Source organism: Pogona vitticeps, chromosome 2, assembly GCF_051106095.1.
Source record: "Pogona vitticeps strain Pit_001003342236 chromosome 2, PviZW2.1, whole genome shotgun sequence".
NCBI lineage: Eukaryota > Metazoa > Chordata > Lepidosauria > Squamata > Agamidae > Pogona > Pogona vitticeps.
The window spans coordinates 167,697,134-167,719,605 of NC_135784.1; the positions used below are offsets into that span (position 1 = coordinate 167,697,134).

The 22,472-nt window shown below is 42.5% G+C and overlaps 1 protein-coding gene and 1 long non-coding RNA gene across 9 annotated transcripts in view; one reads left to right on the forward strand and one right to left on the reverse strand.

Annotated features, from left to right (window-relative positions):
- CSAD (cysteine sulfinic acid decarboxylase) overlaps nt 1-22,472 on the reverse strand; it is a 32,233-nt gene that overhangs the window by 3,165 nt on the left and 6,596 nt on the right. For 7 of the 8 annotated variants that reach the window (XM_020778110.3, XM_020778112.3, XM_020778105.3 and 4 more), the window contains 12 exons: nt 20,143-20,269; nt 18,997-19,087; nt 15,503-15,609; nt 13,764-13,879; nt 13,517-13,596; nt 12,506-12,560; nt 10,690-10,806; nt 9,559-9,623; nt 8,200-8,281; nt 6,658-6,857; nt 5,851-5,902; nt 4,877-4,966 (listed from right to left, as the gene is read on the reverse strand). In XM_020778110.3, coding sequence (XP_020633769.3) covers nt 4,877-4,966; nt 5,851-5,902; nt 6,658-6,857; nt 8,200-8,281; nt 9,559-9,623; nt 10,690-10,806; nt 12,506-12,560; nt 13,517-13,596; nt 13,764-13,879; nt 15,503-15,609; nt 18,997-19,087; nt 20,143-20,269 — 1,182 coding nt within the window. The remainder of the gene's footprint in view (nt 1-4,876; nt 4,967-5,850; nt 5,903-6,657; nt 6,858-8,199; nt 8,282-9,558; nt 9,624-10,689; nt 10,807-12,505; nt 12,561-13,516; nt 13,597-13,763; nt 13,880-15,502; nt 15,610-18,996; nt 19,088-20,142; nt 20,270-22,472) is intronic. The other variant, XM_078384673.1, reaches the window with a different exon arrangement.
- LOC144586438 (uncharacterized) lies at nt 100-4,166 on the forward strand. Its single transcript, XR_013541266.1, has 2 exons — nt 100-1,788; nt 3,580-4,166. It is a non-coding gene; the product is annotated as an uncharacterized LOC144586438 (long non-coding RNA).

Here is a 22,472-nt window from a genome sequence, read left to right on the forward strand (position 1 = left end):
ATGTAATGGAAATGATGTAATCTGTTATGTGATTGGTTGTGGAAATGTATATATGTAGACTTGTACAGTCAGTATTATCTTTACTTGGTTGGAGACGTTTGTGGCTCATTGTCGATGAAGCCAGCATGTCCATGGGCATTTGTCGGTGCTGAGGATTTTTGATACCAAGATATATCATCCGAGTGTCCATGGATGTTGTTTGATATGGTTGCACATCGGTCTCGAACTTGGGGTCATAGTGATGTCAAAGTCGATGGCTTGGTTCTATCGGGCAATGGAAATTGTGCGTTGATAGAGGGACAGAATGAGTGTCCATGGACCAGGATGGATATTGAGGATCATCGATATCAGAGCCTGTGTTTTGGTTATATCAAAATGGAGGTTGTTGATGAGCTGGCCAAGCAGTGGAGTATATAGACGCTGGAGATGCTGAGCAAGAGGAATGATTTTCCTCATCTGGATTATTGGGAAAATATCAGGAGGCTGGAGCTGTAAAAGCCTCACATGTGGAAGAAAAGTGCTCAGCCATCCTGGATCTTTTAGGTGTCAGGTAGGGAGCAAGTTGGAGTCCATGTGGATCATGGTGATATAGCCATTTCGACAGTGATGGCTGTCGAGATCAAGACCCGCCATGAGAAGGTATGGCCAAGTTGGATAGAGCAACTGGCTGATTGGCAGTTGTAGTTTGTCCGGTCGAGTGCTGGTTGGGGTAAATGGCAACCTGCTAAGAGTGCTGAACATGGATCTGAGTCATGCGTGATGAGAAAGATGGCTCCAGGCACTGTTGGGGCCAATGTCTCTGAGGCGGTTGTGGTGGACGATCAGATGTTACCGAATAAGGTATGGTCTCTAGTTGTTGTTCGGAGCCGACTCTGTCTGGTGAAGGAACTACGGAAGGGTTGCTCAAAAGAACAAAGTGTTGAGGACTGGGAGGAGAAGATGTTAATCAATCGACACTGTCATCCCATTCCGGTGACTGGGAGCAGGATTGATGAGAGGGAATTCCATCATCGTCAGAAGGCGAACCAATAGAGATCGATTCAGTGGTTTTTTGAGGCTGTTGGGAGGTGACTGCAGCTTTAGATTTCTGCTGTTTAGGTCTTTTAGGCAGAAAAGGCTCCAGAACCGAAGAGGCTTCAATGGACATTTGACATTTAGTGGAGGGCTTCGATATTGAGGATTTCAGTATTGAGCACTTCGATTTATGGGTTTTTGAAGTTTTGGATGAAGTAGATGGAGCATCAGAGTGGGATGGTGTGGTTGATGGATGTTGTTTGGAGGCTTCAGAAAGAGCCTTCTTCATTGCTTTGGTTTGTGAGGTGGCCTTACAAGGAGGTTGGGCCATTTTGGTTGGTTGAAGGGATTGTGCCCAAAGACAGAGTTTTAATCTGGATAAGCAAGAATGGAGGACTCCGCACTTGAAGTTCTTACAATGCTGGCAGGAGGACATCTGGTGTGCTTCTCCCAAGCAAAAAAGACACTTGGCGTGGCCATCGGAGAGTGCTATTTTGTTATCACAGACCACGCAGTGTTTAAACGGGCCTAAAAGGGCCATAAATAGGAGAAAAATAATTTAAGGAGAAAAAACAATGATTAGGGGGCTGCTGCAGCCGGAGGCCAAGCGAAATAGAAAGGAAAAAATATCTGATGATAATGAATTTGATCTAAACGTTTAAAGATAACAGAAAGGAATCAAGAATAAACTCTCTGTTTTACTCACAGAAGCAGAATTATGAGGCTCTCAATGTGGCAGCTGAATGAAACTGAAAGGGGAGCCTTGGCACCAAGGTACTTATACAAGGGGGAGGGACCTTATTTGAATGTGTTTTTTGCTACCTCAGACGCTCTAGAACTTTCCGATGAGGCTCCGCACAGGCGCGGATCACCCAAGATGTGAATCACAGAGGCCACAAAGAAGAACTAACTTGTACTTTACTTCTTGAATACAAACAACATATGACCTAGTGGGGTCCAAATGCCTCATTACAAGAAAATAGCAAAAGTCTGTTTTCAGATTTGATGGGTAGCTGAGGTTTTCCCTTGAGATACATACAGGAGATACTGTGTGAAGAGTCAGCAAAACTCATTCACTGGGAGTTGAGTCACATATGCCCCTTCATCTACTGTTGGTAATGTACTACCCAGTGACATTAGAATATTGCTATTTAAGACCAAAGTTACATTGCATTTTGCTTTCTATTTCCAACACTTGGAAATCACTCGGTAACCAAGAATGACTCCCATCAACCATATCCAACTAGGCCAAAGGTTCTGAGTTTTGGAAACTATTGTCCAGCAATATCTAGGGAAATGACTAGGAAAAATTATTAAACACCAACATCAAAGTCAGAGCGTTCCCCCTTTCTAAACCTAATGTCAGAGGCAGCATTTGTTATTCACAGATCTGTCATAGGTAATAGACATGGATACAACCTATGCTTCCTAAATCTGTTTCATCCTTTTAAAAAAAAACAGTTAACTAAGGGTGCAATCATTTGGGGAAATCATGCACATTTTGGAAGCACTTGTGGAACAGTCTGGTGAGAGCTGATTCCCAGTGATCACAAGACATTCAAGGATTTTTGCTCCAGCCCAGCCCTGTCCCATATTCAAGCTGCACCATTTTGTCCAGCAATAGGGCTACTATTTTGGGGGTCTGGCTGGAGTGACTCCCCAACAGACAGCAGGGAGATTGCTCGTTGCAAAGCAACCTTTTTCAGCACTATCAGCCACACATCTTTCCCATTGCATGACCACACCCTAATCCTGCTAACTAAGTACACATGGGGAAGAAGTACAGTGGTGCCCTGCATAGCGACATTAATCCATTCAAAAAAAGGTCGCTATCCAGATTCCTCGCTATGTGGGGCAAAAAACCCATAGGAACACATTAAAACACGTTTAATGCGTTCCTATGGGGGGAAAACTCACCGCTATGTGGAAATCCTCCATCCAGCCACCATTTTCGCAGCCCGGTAAATGAGGAAACCACGCAAAAACACTGCGGGCGGCCATTTTGTTTACCAGGTGGCCATTTTGGAACTGCCGATCAGCTGTTTTTAAAACATTGCAATGCGATTTTTGCCCATTTAGAACATCGCAATGCGATCACTTTTGCGATCGCAAAATCCGCATCGCTATGCGGATTCGTCGTTAAACGGAGCGCTCGCTATGCGGGGCACCACTGTACATTCTTTTGCTTGTCTTGACAGGCAGCTCAACATGTGCACCATCTCTGTTTACAAGTGCTCTGTTACAGGTGATGGAAGATGCTGATGAGAACATAGCTGTCTGCCTGGAGCTTTGGCCCCATAATGGTTTGTGCGTAATCCCTACATGTTTTGATTTATAAACAGTGTGCATATATGAATTCACCTTGAAATAGTGCTTCCTCTATTTGAAGATGTGCTGGAAACAGGAAGCATGAGTGAGTCTGATTTCCTAAGTCTGCACTTCTAATGGCAGAAAAGGGAATCAACACATTCGATCACCAGAAGAAGCCAAGCCCCATTCAAGTCAGAAATCTACTAGAATCCATGGACACTTCATCCTCATAGAAATTCCTTTTGTGATTCCCAGATCTGATAAGAAAATGCTACAGGTCTTGAGCAGGGTGCCTGAGAAACTAAAACCTGGTAGAAGGACTGTCACAGACTGCGCCTTCAGAAGAAAAGGTGTGTACAGCATCCATCCGTGGAAGTAGTGGGTAGCATAAAGCCTCTGAACTGGGCAGTACTCACAGGCTCAGACTTCTGCTGTTGCCTGGCCAAGAGAGATGTGTATTCAGCTTCCTGTACTTCCATTGATTTTGAGGCATCTTGACTACTCCAAACGGGTGCAGCTTCTTTTGGCTTTGGGCTCATTTAAATAAGCAAGCCACAAACGAACCCTCTATTGACTCTTTCACTGGAGAATTGTTATCCAATGCAACTCCAGATGCCACAGACCCCCACATCCCATCTTTAGCTGTGGTACGTGAAAGAGGTGTGGGAGAAACAAAGTAACATGGATGAGGAATGTGTGATCCTTCAAACATTGCTGGACTATAGCTTCCATCATCCTTTATCACTTGCTATGCTTACTAAGGCTGATGAGAGGTGCAACATCTGAAGGGCCGTTTCCCCACCATTAATGTAGAAGAATAAATGCTTTTTTGGTCACAGTGATCTTGTACAGTTGCCTTATAATGCAGTCAAAGCATTGGTCCATCTATCCCAGTACTATCATCTGCTCTCTTGGGTTTCAGAGTCTCTCATCCAATTCCCAACCTGCCCTAATCCTGCTTAACGTCCCAAATCAGATGAGGTCAGGTGTGTGCATGATGATCCAGTGTACAGCACAGTCCTCAAAACACTGAGGAACTGCTTCCATTATTCATTACTTCTCATTGGCAGGCTGTCATTCTCATCATTTTTTTCACACTAAGTAATCGATTGTTGTTGTCATTACCAGCAGGACAGAAAAACAAAGGGAAGTACTCTTGAGTTCCAGACAGTGCCAATTCTACTATAGCACATTGTACATATTCACAAAAACATGCCACAAAGAATATTTTCCTTGCCATTTAGAATTCATAAGTGAATGTCATGGAACCTGAAAAATACATAACAAATTCCCTTAAAAATAACCTCTGAAAGTAAATAGAGCATATTTATTATTACCATCTGAAGGGTCACTTGCTATTCTTTGTTATCATTACATTTACTGTAGTTTTTAAACTACTAATCACATTGCTGATTGTCCAGCAGTAAAGTTAGTTACAGGTAAATGTGTTACCTGTAACTAGTTATTCCCAAATTCTTGTGTTGCAACATGAGCATACCTGTAACATCCAACATCTCATTTCAAAATGAGTTGTCCATCTCTGAATGCTTACCTTTCCCAGTCTCAGACTGTAATCATCACAACCCTCCTGCCCTCGCAGGCTGGGAGGCACATACCAAAAACATAGGTTGATGAACTCGGGCTAGAAGGAAAATAAACAGGCTGTAGGAAATGTTTAGGACTAAATTTCTCTTCCCCTACTCCTTCTACAGTGTGATGTTTTACATTTCAGTATTGTATAGGTATTGCGATATATAAGTAGGTTTGAATATATTGCGGTGGAGCTAGAGTTTAACTCGCCCCTATGCATCCCAGGAGAAAAGCCAGCCTGCATAGCCTTGGACAAACTGTACAACCCCAGAGTGTCCCCAGAAGAAGGGAAGAGTAAACCATTTCTAAGTACTCTATATCTAGAAAACCCCAGAAAGGGTCAACAAAAGTCAGAATCAATTTGGCAGCACACAATAATAATAAAGGCATTGGGCATACCCACAAAAACTGTCTTTTCTCTGTGAAGAATGCTAATGTTTTTATACAATGACTACCAAGGGAAGTAATATACAGCTAACACAGAAGCTGATGCGGGGGCGAGGAGAAAAGAAAGAAAGATGCCAGGATTCAGATTTATTTGGAAGCACCTTCATCCCGACCCGGGGGGGGGGGGGACTGCAGCAACAGAAATGCAGGTGCTTTGTGCATGCAGAGAATTATGACTATGATCTTTTTAAGTCAAGCATATGTGATTTCTCCTAAAGAATCTCAAGGAACAGAGCTGAGAAAGGCCCACAGTGAAGCCTCCAGGGAGACGCTGCCAGTTAGAGCTGACAATCTGGAGGTAAAAAGAGATGAGATGGCACACAGTCATTTACTATAACCAACCACAGCATGAGAGAAGAAAATGAACTTTAAATGCACCTAAAGGAAATGTTATTTCACACTCCTTTCTATGCACCAGGACGGACCTCTATCAATGAATATACATTCCAGGTTAGAGGCCCAGAGTCCAGGAGCTCCAGGAAACCTTACCTCCACTACCAGCTGAAAACCTTCTCTCTTTTTAATCTCATCAGCCAGATACCTAAAAAGAAAAAAGAAAAGAAAAAGGAAGAATACCAGATGACATTAGGCAGTACAGGGGTCCTGGGCCATTAGGGAAATGGGGTACTTCAGTCTCTAGTTATGGACAGCCAGTCCACTGCTGCCTACCTCTGGACCAGAGACGGAGAATAAGAGTCCTTTCTGTGTTTCCTCTCCTGTCGTGTGCCTATGTAAATCCTTGCTTGCTTCTTTGTGTAAGGATCTCTACGTGACTATGCGCTTTGTCCTGGCTTAGCTTGTCACTCCTGGCTTTGCTGACCTACGCTATGCTTTCTGCCCCACCACCCACAATGGACACCAGCTGCCACGGTCCTGGGGTGGACAAATTCCGCCAGTTGAGGAGAGGCATGCACACATGCACACACATAAAATATTCAGGAAGCCATAAGAAGCAAGGCAACAAAAAGCCTCCTTTTCCCTTCACTTTTCTTCTTTAAAAGCAGTGTGCTCAGCACACTGGTTATTTTAAAGCTGGTTTCACACTGTCAAGAGTGGGAATCTGCTTTAAAACAAAGTGCATGTTTCCAGCACACCTTCCTTTAATGTAACATTGCAGAGGGGAAAGCAGCACTTTTTATGACTGTCACTGCAGCTAGGAGCACAAAAATGAGAAAGGGGACACATGTCCTTTTCATCTGCTGGTAACAAAACAACAAGGTGTGTGCACTCCATTCCTTATGCTTTGGGTGAGGACAAATTGAGGGAACCCCTCCAAGACCGACCCTCGGTGCACACCTAGTGAAGGCAAAGGCCCTGTCCACTCTGCGCTCCAAGCCTGCGGTGCCGTTGGCTTTCCACATCAGCCACAGCTTGAAACAGTCCACTTTGCGTCCACATTGGATGGTTTGGTCACCCCGGTCATAAGCCATGTCATAGAATTTATCCGTCTGGAATAGGTAGGTGGCTTTGGCACAGTGGCACCTCTGCAGCATGCCCTGCCCGTGAGAAAAGAGTCAAAACACATTTTTGTTTTAAAAGACAAACATGATGGCCAGAGTCCTATTGGCTTCGCACAATGCAAACCCAAAATGGCTTAACTGGAGCTAGCAAGATTGTTCCAGCTATCTGATACACAGTGGGGCATGTGCAAGTTACACACAGTTCTGGGTACAGGCACATAAGCGATTGGCAGAAAACTGCACAAAAAACGCTTGTGTTGTTTCCCTTAGATGCAGTGTTTCACAGTGACTGTGGCCCACTGCATATATTTTTATTTACAACATTTATACCCCACCTATCAATCAAAATGTTCAGGGCATTTCACAGCAACAATTTAGATCAGAAATATTCTGATACAACAATAAGATGAAAACAGACCAAGAGACAGCTGGCTGAGCAGTAGGGAGTGTATATCGTGAATTAATCCACCCTGCCACAATTAAGGCCAAAATCTAACTGAAGAAAAACTGTGCATAAAAGGGGAATTCTGTGACGATTTCCCCCCTCCTGTGGGCTCCCTTCTGCAAAACCAATTTTGGAACCAGTGTGAGATCAGTTGCCTGAAGCACAGCCTGCTGGAGGGAAGCTTGCATGATTGCCCTTATGTGATAGTGAGAAAGATTCTGGCTTGAGATGTTGGTGATAAGAATAAGATCAGGAGTGTGTGTATTCAATAATACCACACATCTGCAAAATTTTGTATTATGTGGGCACTGAATTAAATATGTTTTGAATGCCAACTTTAATTTTTACATTTTTAGTCTTGTTCCAAGACCTCTATTCAGAGTACATTACCATAATCTCTCGAGACTGAAGGATGCCTACTACACATTTTTAGTACACCATGCCCCCTATAAGTACAGCCAGCCTGTGTGGCCTTGGGCAAGCTGCATAGTCCCAGGATGCCCCTAGAAGAAGGGAATGGTAAACCACTTCTGAGTATTCTCTACCTAGGAAAACCTGGAAAAGGTTGCCTGAGTCAGAATTGACTTGATGGGACATTATGATGTTTATTATGACTGCAAACACGTAGTTGAAGAATATTAACAGTGATCAAAATGTGGGATTTACAGCGTTCTCAACCAGTACTCCCCTGAAGTACATAGCAAAAGAATAGCAGCAAAATAAGTAAGGCCATTGATGAATCTTGTATCTCATGTGCATCACACATGTAGTCCTCACATTGATTTTTAGAAATAAGGTTCAAAAACACAGCATTTGGTTCCCAGCAACAATATAACTTGGAGGGGGAGATTCATTAAATCGAAGCATCCCCAGCCTTCCAGTCTCAGAAAGGCTCTTTTTCTGTTTAGGAAGGGAGGGGTATCAAATACCTACGGAGCTGTCTCGGAGCAAGAAGGCAGAACACTGCAACCCAGTCATAAGCATTTTGTGTGGGTTCCAAGCCACTGAATCAGCCCTGAATGGGAGACAGAAAAACAAGTGTGTATTTATGTGTGACTCTGGTTGCACAGACAAATATCCTAAAATGCATGAAGAAGCCATGCAGGAATGGGAGAAATAGATGGAGGGGCAGGGGAAATGAGATAATAATGAAGTGTCATCCTCAAAGTAAACCATGCTCATCCAAAAGCAATGACCTGTAAAGTGAAGTCACATGTTGATGCTGAAAATCCCAAATGAATTTGGTGAATGCTTCTAAATGTATCTATTCACATCTACATCTGTCTCTGTTTCTCCGCCTTTTAAGCAGGCAGAAAAATGCTGACTAACCCATGTAGTTGACTGTCAACTTCCCCAAGTACATCTGTGAGTTTTTGGATGATTGATAGTATGTCAACATTTGTTGTGATTGAATGGTCCTGATGGGGGAGAGTGACTCCTTAGCTCCATGGAGTTTGGAGACTCCAGTTTTGTGAGGGGCAAGGAATCTGTTTTGTATTTTAGTCCAAACTTCAGTCCACACTTTATAGGAGCAATTCAAGATGCTGAGCCCTATCTCCCACAAACTGGTTGGCTCTTCAAAGCTTGAGTAGAAATACAAAACAAATTCTTTACTACCCCACAAAAGTAAAGTCCCTAGCTTTCACTGCTTTTTGTTACTTCAGGGTGTGTGTGGAATGCTTGATACGAACATGGCATAAAATTCTATTCAAACTGCCTTGAAAAACATCCTTTCACAGTAGTGTTGAAAATAACTAGAAAAGGTTTCTTGTTGCATTCTCCTCAAAATAATACTGCTTGTACTTTTGTATTATTTTTAATAAATAATATCATTGCACTCTCACTACAAACAAGTAACTGATGACAGATAACCATCTTACTTGTAACTTACTCCCAAGAGATTATCCATTAGTGATAGCTGGTCCTTATCTAGCAGCTTCACACACAAAAGAGAGTAAGACATTAAGGATCAATAAACGTGGAGACGCAGTGAAACCCCAGGGCAACTACATTGTGTGAGCTACCATGGCTTGCCAAAGGAGGGCGCTGTTTGACTATTCTTTGCCACACAACCAAGTTGCCCCTGCAGATGGCTAGGTGTGGCACTGCAGTTCCTAACTTTCTGAGGAGATCTATCTAGTTCCATAAAGTTACTGAACTGGCTCCTACTCCTCATGTACAGACTGAGCTGCTTCAAGGCTCTTCCCTGCATGTCTCCAGCCTACCAATCCTGACTACATCTTCCCACTGATGCACATGTCACCTATCCCCTTAGAAGAAATGGTGTTCTACCTCTTGATCCCATCCAGAAGGTGCCGGTGTCTTTGGGAAAGAAGGGCACTGCCGCCCCACGCAGCCTTTGGGAAAGTAAGAAGGATAAATGAGCATTTGAGAACTCTCCTGAACTACCATCATGTTGATGAGGCACTTCTGTGATCAGAATTCCCAGTCTGGAACTACCTGAAGAGCATCCATTGAACTCCAGCTCTAGATCTGTCACAGAGTGCTGTGGATACTCACCAGGAAGGTTAGTTCGAAGCAACAGCCATGAATACTCACCCTCCACTGACAACCCAGAAAACGTTAACAGAGATGTAAGTAAATAGGTTGTCATCACTTCAGTCATGAAGACTAGAAACGTGTTTTGAAATGTGAAAACATCTCAAGACATGGAATTCTACACCAAAATTCAGGCATACATTGTATGCACGGTCTGTTCCTCTTAAACTTTTCTTTCCCACAAAACTTTTAATTTTTTCATTCCCTCTTCTGACAGCAATGATTAAACAGTAGGTGCCCTTCTCAGAAGGCCTGCCTGCTGCACATCCCCTAGTGATTCACCCCTTCCCTTTTCCTCATCAGTCTGATTAGGCCAGTCTCCATCATCTCTGCACCAAGTATAAAGGCCATATATAATACACAGACAAAGTGGAATTGCTTCTCTTTAGAGAAGGCTGTCCCTTGTGTCTGTGTGTGAGAAAGATCTTGTGACCAGGGTCCAAAAGGAAAGGGATTTTAAAAAATTAATACAAGAGAACATGACTAGCAGAGAGATGACGTTAGCAAGCAATTCTACAAAACACCGAACAAAATCCAAAGACATCTGCATATATTGTGCCACAGTTCTTGTGTCTGTGCATGATGAAACGGCTGGTTTTACCTTCTGACTGCAGCCCTCCTGGAGACTTAAAGCCATTTCAGAAGAAGCTTGAGTAGGGGAAAAACCTGAAAAGCCTACATGCACCGGCAGAACTAGGCGAGGCAGGATCCTGGCTCATACATTACCATCCGTCTTTCAGTGCCCTAGTCTGATAGCATACAGGATCTAAAGGCCCAAAGATTATTTCCCATTTCCCATCTGGCTTCCTACACCATCCTCAAGGATCAAGGGGGGGGGGTGTTACCACTGCATGGTGTACTTACATCCACATGGAGCCAGATCCTATGCCTTTCACACACATCTGCAATCTCAGCCAGAGGATCAAAGGCTCCTAGGACGGTGGTGCCACAGGTGGCATTGACAAAGAAGGGAAACGCCCCCTGGAAGGAAAGAACAAGGATGAAAGGAAGAAAGAACTAGGACCTAATTAAACATTAAGAGGAATGTCACCAGCCCCTACTCCCCATCACCCTCTTCAATGTCAAAATTTAGCAGAACACATGGTATGGTATTATCATTGTTTGCCTGCCAACTTCAAGTGGCAGCAAAATATTGTGGGCACAGTAACAGCTAACCATCAGGGTGAGCCAATCTGAGTAGACCAGATCATGTCTTATTTTAGAAGCTATGTATGGTTGGGGCTCAGATAGTGCCTGGATAGGAGATCACCAGGGAATATCAGGGATATAGAGGAAGAGCTCTGAAGGGATCCTGTCTGGAGAGCAATTGCTGTCAGTCAGAGAGGACAGTTCTTGCCTGTACAGACCTTGGATCTTTCTGAACACTCTATGATGTGACACAGCCCAGTTCTCTGTATACAACAATACTGGGGAGGGGGAACATGCCTTAAGTGTGCAGTTAAATCCTTAGAACCAGAAACAAAGGTCAGTTTTCCATTTGCCCCTCCCCAATTCCCCTCCCTGAGGGAAAAAAGGTTAATTATTAATTAATTTCATTTATATAATGAATGTATTTTTATTTATTTATTTATTCGATTTTTACCCCGCCCCTCTAGACAACGTCTACTCATTGAGATCCAAAATGGCTCATAATCATTTAAAACTACATAACAGTTTAAAATTTAGTAAGTTGTACTAAGAAAGGCAATTAGGCAAACAAGAATTAAAAAACATCTAAAAAACATGTCAACTCAATTTAGTTACTGCAATGTTTTGCAGTTACACTAACATAATCCTCTTCAGACATGAATTACGGTAAGTTAAAATATCTCCATAGGCATTATCTGTTACATGCAGTAACACAACTTAGTATGCCACAAATGTCTACAGAGATTTCTTAACTTATATCAATTCACTTTCAAAAGTTACCATGTTTGCATAACAGCATAACAGGATTCTGGCCAATATGTGCACCATTAGGCATTAGTTGTCCAAAGGTCTGACTACACAGCAAGGGAAATATAAATTTCATTTGCATTCAATCACTATGAAGTCACACAGGAGAGGTTGAGACTGTTCAGTTTAAGTAGGTGGCACAGGGAGATGGAAAAGCCTTGTTTACTACTTGCTTGCAGTTGTATTTATAGCTTTGCAGGAGGTGCTTTTTCAAAGAATTGCCTTAAGCTGTAACAAAGTTTCCCTTCCTCAATTTCCTCATTTTTATTATCTTTTTAAAAAAACACCTCTTGCAAAAAGAGAGAAACTCTATTATTAAGCTGTGAAGAAAAAAGGAAGAGTTTTGTCCATGAGAGAGGCTTTTAGTTCCTGCTGCTTTCAATCTCTCTCTCTCTCTCTCTTTCTCTCTGTGCGTGGCTCATCCTCCCTCATGAGACAAGGTTTGAAGAGGAAGATGCTTTAGCAAACCACCACTTCATGTATGTGTGCATGCAGCCCATCCTCCTTTTTCTGAATTAGTTCAAGCAATCACATGCTTGAAAACCAGAAGCTCCAGCAGCAAAGGGGAAAAATTACGGATGGGGTGGTTGGGACTCAGGGCTGAATCTCATTTCTCTCTGTGTTGTGTGATCAGTGGGGAAAAATGAGAACCCCTAGTATTTTCTGCATTTTTATCAATGTGGTCATCCCACCAAGTCAGTTAAAAGCTTGCCCAAAAACATACCTCAGATTTGGCCTGATTGATCTGTTTCTCTAGATCAGCAGGAATCATTTTCCCCCTAAGGAAGAAAGGAGGGACTGAAGTGACACAGGCATGAGCATTATTTCATGAAGACCTTCTTGTTTAACCTTGCATAGGATGCAATATACATGAACAGCTGATACGTATATGTGGTGCAGCTTTTCCTGGAGAAGACTATTTCAGTCTGCAAGTATAGGATCTTACATCTGAATACTCCCCTGAAGAAATTCCTGTGCACAAAAAAAATCTAGAGTCACCTTCTCTCTAAAACACCAACTTTCTGTGCACAAGGTGATTCTTTGCAACATGGCAAAACATTCAAGACAACCTCCCCGTCTTCCTTCTGAAATGGTACAATCCAGAAGAGGCTTCACTTGATACTGGTCACACAGACTGTAGTGCACGGATTCATTCAGGGGCGGAGTCTCTCTAATCTGACTCAAAACTTGTTTAAACTATCACCAGGGCAGTTTATTTTATGCAGAGTGATGCAGTAGCCTAAACACTCTTTGGTGTAACCGTGGACCTGGATTTCTCAATCTTAATCTTTTTTTCCCCTGAGTTTTTCCCCCCAGGCAAGGGTGATAGATGATAATTTGGGAGAAATCATATATGCAGTTTTTAAAGGCTAGAGACCTAATGAGGGGGCTGTTCTTTTTTAAAGGAGGCTACAATCTAAGACCCATTCCCAAATCCTGTGTTGTCACTGTGCATTTATGGAATTGTGGAATATACAGAGCATTATCTGTGGCATATACATCATACAGAGTATGATGTTGCCATGTTTCATTAAATATTATTCGGAAAAAGTGTGATTTAAATAAGGAAGATGGAAAAGGTAGTTCAGCAATGAAATGATCAGCCTAAGGCGCTGCTGAAATACTTTCGGCCTGAGTATCTCCCTAGGACACTACTTAGTAAGAGAGTCCATCCAGAATGCAGAGCTAGTTGACTTTCTCGCAGCAAAAAATCTCACAAGGATTTCCAACTCACTTTTCATCAACAGCAACAAGATAGATGTTGTCTGTGCCGATGCCCAAGAAAGCCACACCTTTCTGGATGGAATAGTGGCACTTGAAAGGGAAAATGAGAAAAAGAGAAGATCAAAAATGACACCACTTGAGGACCTCCCTGTCAGCTCCAGTGAATATGGCCAAAAGTCAGGGACTGTGAGAATGGTGCTCCAGAACACCTGGAGGCCCAAAGCTTTCCCAGGAATAGCCTCAGAAGAGCACCATACCTCTCGTGATGTGAATGCTGCCAGCTTCGGTATGGCCCAATTGCCCTTCTGCTTGCAGTCTGGGAAGCACTGGTACCGTGCCACATTCATAGCATACATATTAGAGATAGAGCCTCCTGTAGAGAAAAGGGGCCCAGAAAGGTCATAATGTGCATTATTTGGCATTTTATTTCCAGGTAGTTAATTCTTCAGGAATTGATCCTGAATACAGAATCAAACCTCTTGGAGATTTCAGCTTTCATTTTCAAAAGGCAAGTTCCTAACCCACATGGCTACAAAGGTATTGTGTGAAAAGTGTGGTAATGCTTGCTAAAACATCAGAAGCCCAAGAAAAGTGGTTAAGTACGTGAGGCTAAAGGTGGATGACAAAGCTGTCAAACATAGCTCCTTAGCTGCCACCGACAACTAGCAGAAACAAAATGGCTTGTGCAGTTACTCAGAAATCAATGATAGATAATGCATAGAAGAAACTTACAGAAAGCTGACTGTGTCATCAGATTTCTCTGATGCAAACTTTTAAAGATATTTATATGACAAGAATGCTACATCTTAAAGGTCACTTCTTTCCGAAACTCAAAACAGAAGGTAAGAAGAACAAAGAATTTGCCTTATACTGAGGCAGTGCTGCACGCTTCCCTGCCCCTGCCTCCTTGTCTGTGTGGACAGCTGCTGGAGGAGGCAGAAGGGGAAAGGATCTCTGTGATCAGTGAGTGGGCAATCATGCTGAGGAGGTGTGGGGGTGCCATTCCCAAGGTTGCTAAAGTGTTTGCTTAATCTACAGTAGAGGGCAAATCCTCCTAGATGACGTCACAGCTGCTTCTGAGGGGCATGACTGCCCACCATTCTTCTTCTTTCTTATAGGTGCTAGAGAGCATGCATAGAGCCTTTCCTTAGGTCAATTATAATGGCATTATGTAACCATTGTCCTATCTGAACTTTGTAACCTATCTATATACTGTCCACTATCTGTGAGCTTGTAAGGTTAATAAAAGCACAGTCCTCCTGGGGGCAGGGCAGAATGCATGGGCAGAATTCATTGGGAACCCATTCGGTGTTATTCTGCCTCTTCTACTAGCCGCCCACCAGGAGCACTGCTGGCAAACATCCCTGTGTGTGTGTCTGACTTTTTTAGCCTCTATTTCTAAGAGACTCTTTGCTATCCTAATTATCTGGTGATCACCACAAAGCCCATCAGCCTGCTAAGTTCATGACTCCAACAAGGAGGTAGGGAGGAAATTGCACATCACCTGGGGAATGGGCAAGCGCACAGAGGAGGTGGAAGAGGGGAGTGCACAGGGCCTGTGGAACACCTGTATGGGCATAGCACCAAACTGAATCAAACTGCCAAACTGGGTAGAGTAGGAAGCTGGGTTGTTTCTTTCACACTTACATGTGATAACTTGAAAAATCTCAGGGTTGTATAGTCAACAATAAAAATATCTAATGGCACCTTAGAGATTACTAAGTTTAATTTGCCATAAATTTCTCAATTAAGTAGCCCATAACAGTTTGCACTACATAAAGGTTTTTAAGGTGGTACGAGACTCTTTGTTGCTGTTTTTCATGTGCAAAAGTAAAATGATGCCTGGAAAGTTTAACATTGGGTTTCTCACTTGGGTGCATGCAAGCAGGACAGGTGACTTCAGCCTGCTTCATCTAGACACTGAAAAAACATCAATTAAATTTTGATGCAACCACCTCTTAAGAAAAAAATAAATATGATTCTGCAGCTTACATACCAGGACAAAATATCCCATCTCCTTTCTCCCAGCCAATCAGCTCCCGGAGCTTCCTCAGCACCACTTCCTCCATCAAGACAAAGACAGGGGCAATCTCGTAAGTGTACCTAAGACAGAAGGAACAGGTAAGTGGGTGATTGTGACCATCAGATATTGCAAACAGGTAGGTCTGTGAGGCTTTCCCAAACACAGCACATGGGGACTGTGCCAAGAGCAATCAATGAATAATTGGACAGCAAATATTGGCAGGCCTTTGAGCAATCAGGGTAGAAAAATTAGATCCCTGCAATTAGCGTTCATTTCCCCTGAGAATTAGATTTCTTCAGAGATGCATCTCAGCAGTTATGCTTTCAAATTAAGTACAGAAGTAAGGAGAAGCATCTGCTTTCACAAATAATTATCTTTTACCACTTGAGGAAGCATTAGGGTCTGTTCCCACTGCCAGAATAAACCAGCGAAGTTTTTTTTTTTTTTAAATTTCAGGCTAAAGTCATGTGGACTTTAGCCAAAATCCAAAAATCTTGTGGAAGTGTGTGTGTCTTTACCACCACCACAACTGCCACTGCCACTGCCTCCTCCTCCTAGGGCTCCCTGCTGCCATTGCTATCGCTATCACCATCTCTGATCAGGCGAGTCCATTCCACCAGAATGGGAAGGCAATGGGAGGAATGAAAAGGGAGGGAGGGAGGCAAGCACATGGGGAGGTGAGGGGCCAAGCAACAGCTTTTAAAAATACTGTACAGTGGTATAGCACTGTATTCAATAGCAGAATTTTTAAAAAGAGAATGAGATGTTCACATATCCAATGAACTGATTCCACATCGACCCCAAAATAAAGGGACCTCTAGCAGAGGAGCAGGAAAACCCACTGCCCTGGCACAGTATTCCACACATGCATATACTTTGTGTTTACACTGAAATTTAAGTCATTTTTTTAAAAAAAGAAGAATCTAGTACAAAAGCGGGTTTTATTGTCATTGTTAGACATTTTATTTAGTTCACAGGTACAAAAAAACTGACAGACTGTAGGCCCACAGTACCCATAAATGAGCAAAATGTCCAAGATACTGGCCATTTTTTAAAATGGAAGTGATAAGACCCTGTCTTATTTTCGAGGAAACGCAGTACATTTTTGTATAATCTTATCATTAGTATAAATCCATAATTCATCCACCTGTACATTCCCCTCATAAAAGCCCACTATATTATCTTTTTTAAACCTTGATTCTAATTTTAGCATTGTCCACCAATCTATCATCACCAATCTGTTTGTAAACCCATTTACATCTCCCCTAGGTGATGCAAGTAATCCTGGCATTTTTATGTTTGCAGAAGGCCTTTTCCTGCATCCCTCAAAGCTTCTCCAGGATAGCCTGGACTTTATTCTTGAGATGTGGATCTGGCATTTTCTGCCTCCCACCTCTTGCTATTTGCTTATCTACAGTATCTCCCTGCTTCCTTGGGCTGATGGCTCAACCACTGCCTTCTCATGGCTCTTACCTTTCACAATAAGGAAGCCCCCTGCCCCAACAGTACCCACTTCATTTGCCAGCAGCAATGCCCTGTGCTGCATCATCAGATGGCCGAGGATTTTACTATTGGAAAGGTGGCCCAAGTCCTGCCTATGCTTGAGCACCTCCTTGAAGTACATGCACTCAGGTATGCAAGCTGTTGAAAATGCTTCCAAGATTATTGACTTCTTGGGAGCTTCAGCTTTTGCCCGCATGTTCCTAACAGGGAGAGCTAACTTTTCATCACTACTAGTTCTTGCAACTGGTGGGGCAAGGATAACTGAAGGGGCAAGGGTGATTTCAGGGAACCAGTTACCTCTGGAGTTGGAGTTGCTCCAACACTGGAGGCATTCAAGAAAAACTTGGATAATCACCTGGCAGGTATGCTTTGATTGTATTCCTGCGTTGAGCAGGGAGTTGGACTTGATGGCCTTGTAGGCCCCTTCCAACTTCACTTTTCTATGATTCTATCTCATGCTTCTGAAATAATAACCACCTCAGTCCCCTCAGCCTCCCCCTCCTCCACATCCAATGTGTATGTTCCCACCAATCACAATGCTGCTTTGCAAAGGAAAGATTTGCTGGGAACAAATTGCTGGGTAAACCCTTCCTTGAATATGATGGAGCTGCATAGTATAGCTGTGGAAGGCAATGTCTGATACTCTTCCTAAATCTTTTTTCCCACCACAAAAACAGTAGCAGTGCTGCTGCCCCAGCTGATAGGGTCAGACTGAGTGTTGATGCCATCCTCCAAATATATTCAGAACTATCAAATTCAGATTCAAATATATTTGGAACTATTTGAATATAGCATTATTCCGTGAACTCTCAATGTTTCCAAATCCAAATGCATATCCCTAATAAGCATCCCATTACTGTCTACCTGGCCCCTGAAAGCCAGTTCTGTGCAGGGATGGGGACTTGCGTTGCGGGACTTGCTGCCAAATCAGACTTATGTTGCGCCAGTAACTCAGCTCAGACTCAACTTGGGTTTGTTGTTGTTGTTTCAATGACTCAGACTTGGAGCCAATTCACCCCTCCCTTTTTTTCTGGAGAAAAGAACTTGCATTTAATAGAGACTCAGAACGTGGTACCAAAGACTTACACTTGGACAAAAGACCTGCCAACATCCCTGGTTCTGTGCAGTGTCAGGATGTCAGATTACCCAGTTACAAATCCCCACTCAGCTCATTGGGTGCTTTTGAGCCAGTAACCAGAGACCACTCTAGGTTATTTATTTCATTCACAAACCCATTTAATAAATTACAGTTTATCCACTAAATGCCAGTTTAGCTGTTCAGTTCAATGGACAGCACATTTGCCAAACTCAAAAACCAAATCCAACTGAGTTCTTCAAGTCTGCTCAATCAGTAGCATGACCCCCCGATAACTCTCTCTCAAATCAATCCACTTCATAGGATTTTTGTGAGCAGAAAATGATGAAGGAACAGGGAGAACCGTGTCTACCACTTTGAGTTTGTTAGATAAAAGACAGAATACAAATAACACAAACTGCTTCACTGGTTGGTGCTTGTAGTGGATGCAAAAAACACAGAACCCTATCACCTACAACTACTTATTATGCTGCCTAGCGGCATCAGCATTGGTGTTTCACTCCCTCCCACTGTCATCTCTCCCTACATTGCATTATACTACATAGTACAGTGCAACTGATAATTGTCTGCAAAAAAGATTCTTGTTCATGGTATGTGGAGCCACCCAGTTTTGCTTCTGGTAAAAGAATTGGGCAGGTTTTTTAATTGTTTCAGAAATCAGCAAAACCTGTTTGACCACTAGCAGTAGGAAAACATGAAAGAAGCATATGGCTATAGCAAATCACTTCCTCAGTAACACTTTCTGCTTTTAAGAACACTAGGCCTGTTTCTAGCCCCAAAGAGCAACCCTGGCATGAATCTGTATCAGAGCTGAGCCCTATAACTTTTTTTTAATGCCAAGATTCAGCCAAAAGTGCAAAACACATACTGGCTGGTGTTGAGCATTTCTGTGATCAGCCGTCCAGCAAGAGCATGTGGATCAAGTCCTGAAAACAGCTGGTTAAAAAAGCGTGGATGACCTGGGAGAGAATATGAAAAAGAGAGACAATGAACAGCTGTACTGTACTGAGGCCACTTTGGATCTGTGATCAGATTCTCAGCACCACCTCTTTACTGAAAATGATATTCTTTTCTACAAGAAAAGTGAGAGACACACCCTTGTGTGTTGGGTGTGAGTGGCATGTACAATAAAGGATTGTTTGTTTTTAAAAAGATCTCAAAGAAGCACCTTGACTTTGTCTCTGTTCATTGAAATATGGTTATTTCCTAAGACAAGAATGAGGACAATGTATGTTTCTGCACTACAGCACCCCTCATCCTTGTCTGTTACAGTGGGGTCTTGACTTGAGAACTTAATCCGTATTGGAAGGCGGTTCTCAAGTCAAAAAGTCTGTAAGTCAAGTCTCCATTGACCTACAGTGCATTGAAAACCGATTAATCCCGTAACAGGCCGTTTTTGTTCCATTTTGGTTTTTTTCTGGTCTGTAAGTCAAATCTCAGTCTGCAAGTCAAACCTAAATTTTGCGGCCACAGAAGTCTGTAACTCAAAAAGTCTGTAAGTCAAGCCGTCTGTAAGTCAAGGGTCCACTGTATCTATGCTGTCTGGGCCAATGGAAGCTCGAGTCAACAATATTCAGAAAGTCAAGTGTTCCTCTCTTCCAAGAAATTCCAGATTTAGCATATTCTTTGGTGCAGAATTTTGGTTATTTTTGAGTCACTGCATATACAGAACTGATCTGATCTATTTGTTTTGGGCGGTTTTTTGTATCTGAGCTGTGATAACTATGTTATCTATTGTTTGGTCATTTAACATGAGAAAACATGGCAATATATCAAACTTAAGTTATCTATATGCCTTTTCCTCCACTTTAAATATATATAATCTCTTGGTTTATTAATGTATTACATAAAATTAGTGTAGCCTTTAATTAACATAAAAATGAAAATGTCAGACTGGCCTAACCCAAGGAAATACCATCTCATGATAATGGGCCACAGGAAAAGATGTAACTGGGAGAGGAACAAACACATTTGGAAAAAAGAATCACATAGCCATCAGGACCCAGGCACTCACATGTTTTCACACTGTATCTGATAACATCCCGACAACGCTCCAACAGCCTTTTCTGTGGCTCCCCATCATCTTTCAGTTCCAGGTCCAGAATTTGCTGCAGCTGCTCGGGCTCCTTCCAATCACACACCTACAGAGAAGGTGATTAGCTGATATTCACAAAAGTCATGGGGGGCACAGAAACAAAAAAAAATCTAATAACACACTCCTATCCTTAAGTTGTATAACAACTCCAAATAACCCAGATGTATGATGGTGTAGTGATGCTTGGGGAATCCTTGGAGTTGTAGTCCAAAAACACAAATTTGCACACATGTTCTTATCCATATTGTGGTAAGGCTGGGCACGGCTAGCCATACCATACCATTAAGCAGAGCAGGATTCTCATGCAGAGGCTAGCCAAAGACATTTTACTGTCCAAGGTGAGGACCAGAATGTTTCTAATTCCTAGCCCATGTACAGAAAGTGGGCAGATCACCACCTGAACCTTACATAAATAACACAATGATAGCATCCTCTGCTGTATCAGTGGCAGCGGGTTATCTTGAAGATCTTGCAACAGGATGCATGGTGTACAGAGCTCTCCCTCCCAACAGAGGGAAATGGCTGGAAAGTTGAACAGGCTACCTCCCAAGTACCTGCTGCCTGAGAAACTCACCTCACTATGCTTACTAATAAGTTCAGTCTGGCAACAAGCTCTGGTAGTAGGGTTTTCTTAGAAGTGAAATTATAATTTTTTAATGTATCATTAAATTAATTAATCCAGCATCATTATTCCCATACTTGTGGGAACTTTGGCTTGAAATACAAACATTACAAGGTCTTGGATGCTTTATACCTTTGACTTTTGGGGACTTCATTTATTCCTGTGTCCAATAAGGGACAGAATAACATTTGCTGCTCTGCTTGTGTCAGCTTTGGGAAAAGAAGAGGAGAATGGGAAGAGATGGGAGAGGAGTGTGTACCTTACGTATTTAAAAAAGTACACACACATCAAGCTTCAGCTACCAGGTGGCTGTACATATGTATAAGGACAATTACTGCAACAACAAAAACAAAAAACAGCAGAAAGGTGAAAAGTTGTTCGACAGTAAAGTCAGCAATATCAGTACAATGTTAAAAGAAGCCTGCCAAACATGATGTGTTTTCCAGTGGAAGAATTATTCACCTACACTGCCAAGGAATGTTCTGATTGGTGCCAAGTGGGCCTCCCTGATGGGGAGATATAGATATAGAATACCAACCTGTCATTATGCAAAGAGACATCCACCTCAGGCAGCAAGTTTTATATATCATGAAAGGGTGGCAATAATACATAATAATTGTTTGCTGGCAAGTCAATTCTGACTTATGGTGACAACTTCTATTTAATTTTCTAATTGTGTGTACCTAATATATAGTACCAATGGTAAGGCTAAGTGCTCATGAACTTTTCTGCCTCAAATAATAAAATAACTCAACTTTAGGTACTATATACCTTGGCATGATGAGACATCCTTTCTTGGTCTGCCTCAGGAAGCAAAATTGCATGGGGCAACCCTGTCATAACAAAAATGCTCTCTGGACACCCTCTGCTTGACTTCACACGACAGTTACCCAAACATGTTTGATGAGGATCACAATATTTGAAGAGCATTGTCCCGGAAGGCTGTTCATCACAGCTACCTCGGCTTCTATGATCCACATGCTTACTCAATCAATGTAATGTTCTACCAATGTCTGTTACAGTTATCTGATTACTCACTGGGTACAAAGGGCAGCCTGAGAGATGCCAGGATCAAAGCAAGTGAAACTGTGGCAGATCCATGACTGCATCTCTTCCTGTTACACATACAGCAGCACATGCTTTTTCCCTGCAGGAACGCTGGTACAAGGAGTTCAACATTCAATCCTGTGCCCCTGGCAGGAAATCCTAGGTGCTACAGGATATTATGGACATAACCCTCCGTAGATACAAACTGATTTCTACTGTGGAAGTTGTCCTTTGGCCTATGACAGACAGCTCTGTCTCCAGAACTGCTCCAGCACTGTTACTTCTATAGTAGAAAGATGGGTGTCATTGCACTATACATCTAACCCACAAATCTAGTCACATCAGGTGGAAAGGTAGAAAAGGTGCATTCTAAAGCCTGCTCATTACAATGGGTTACCCACAATAGAACAGGGGGGGGTAGTTATTTTCTCTCCCATAGGATTTAGTGTGATTTTTAAATAATAAGAGGAAGAAGAAAATGAAGAAAAGTTCCTTCCCCTCCTCTAGCCCTGTCATGAGCCTGGTAGTGTTTTCTCTCACCTCTACATGATTCCTCTACAGTTTTTGAGGCAAAATCAGT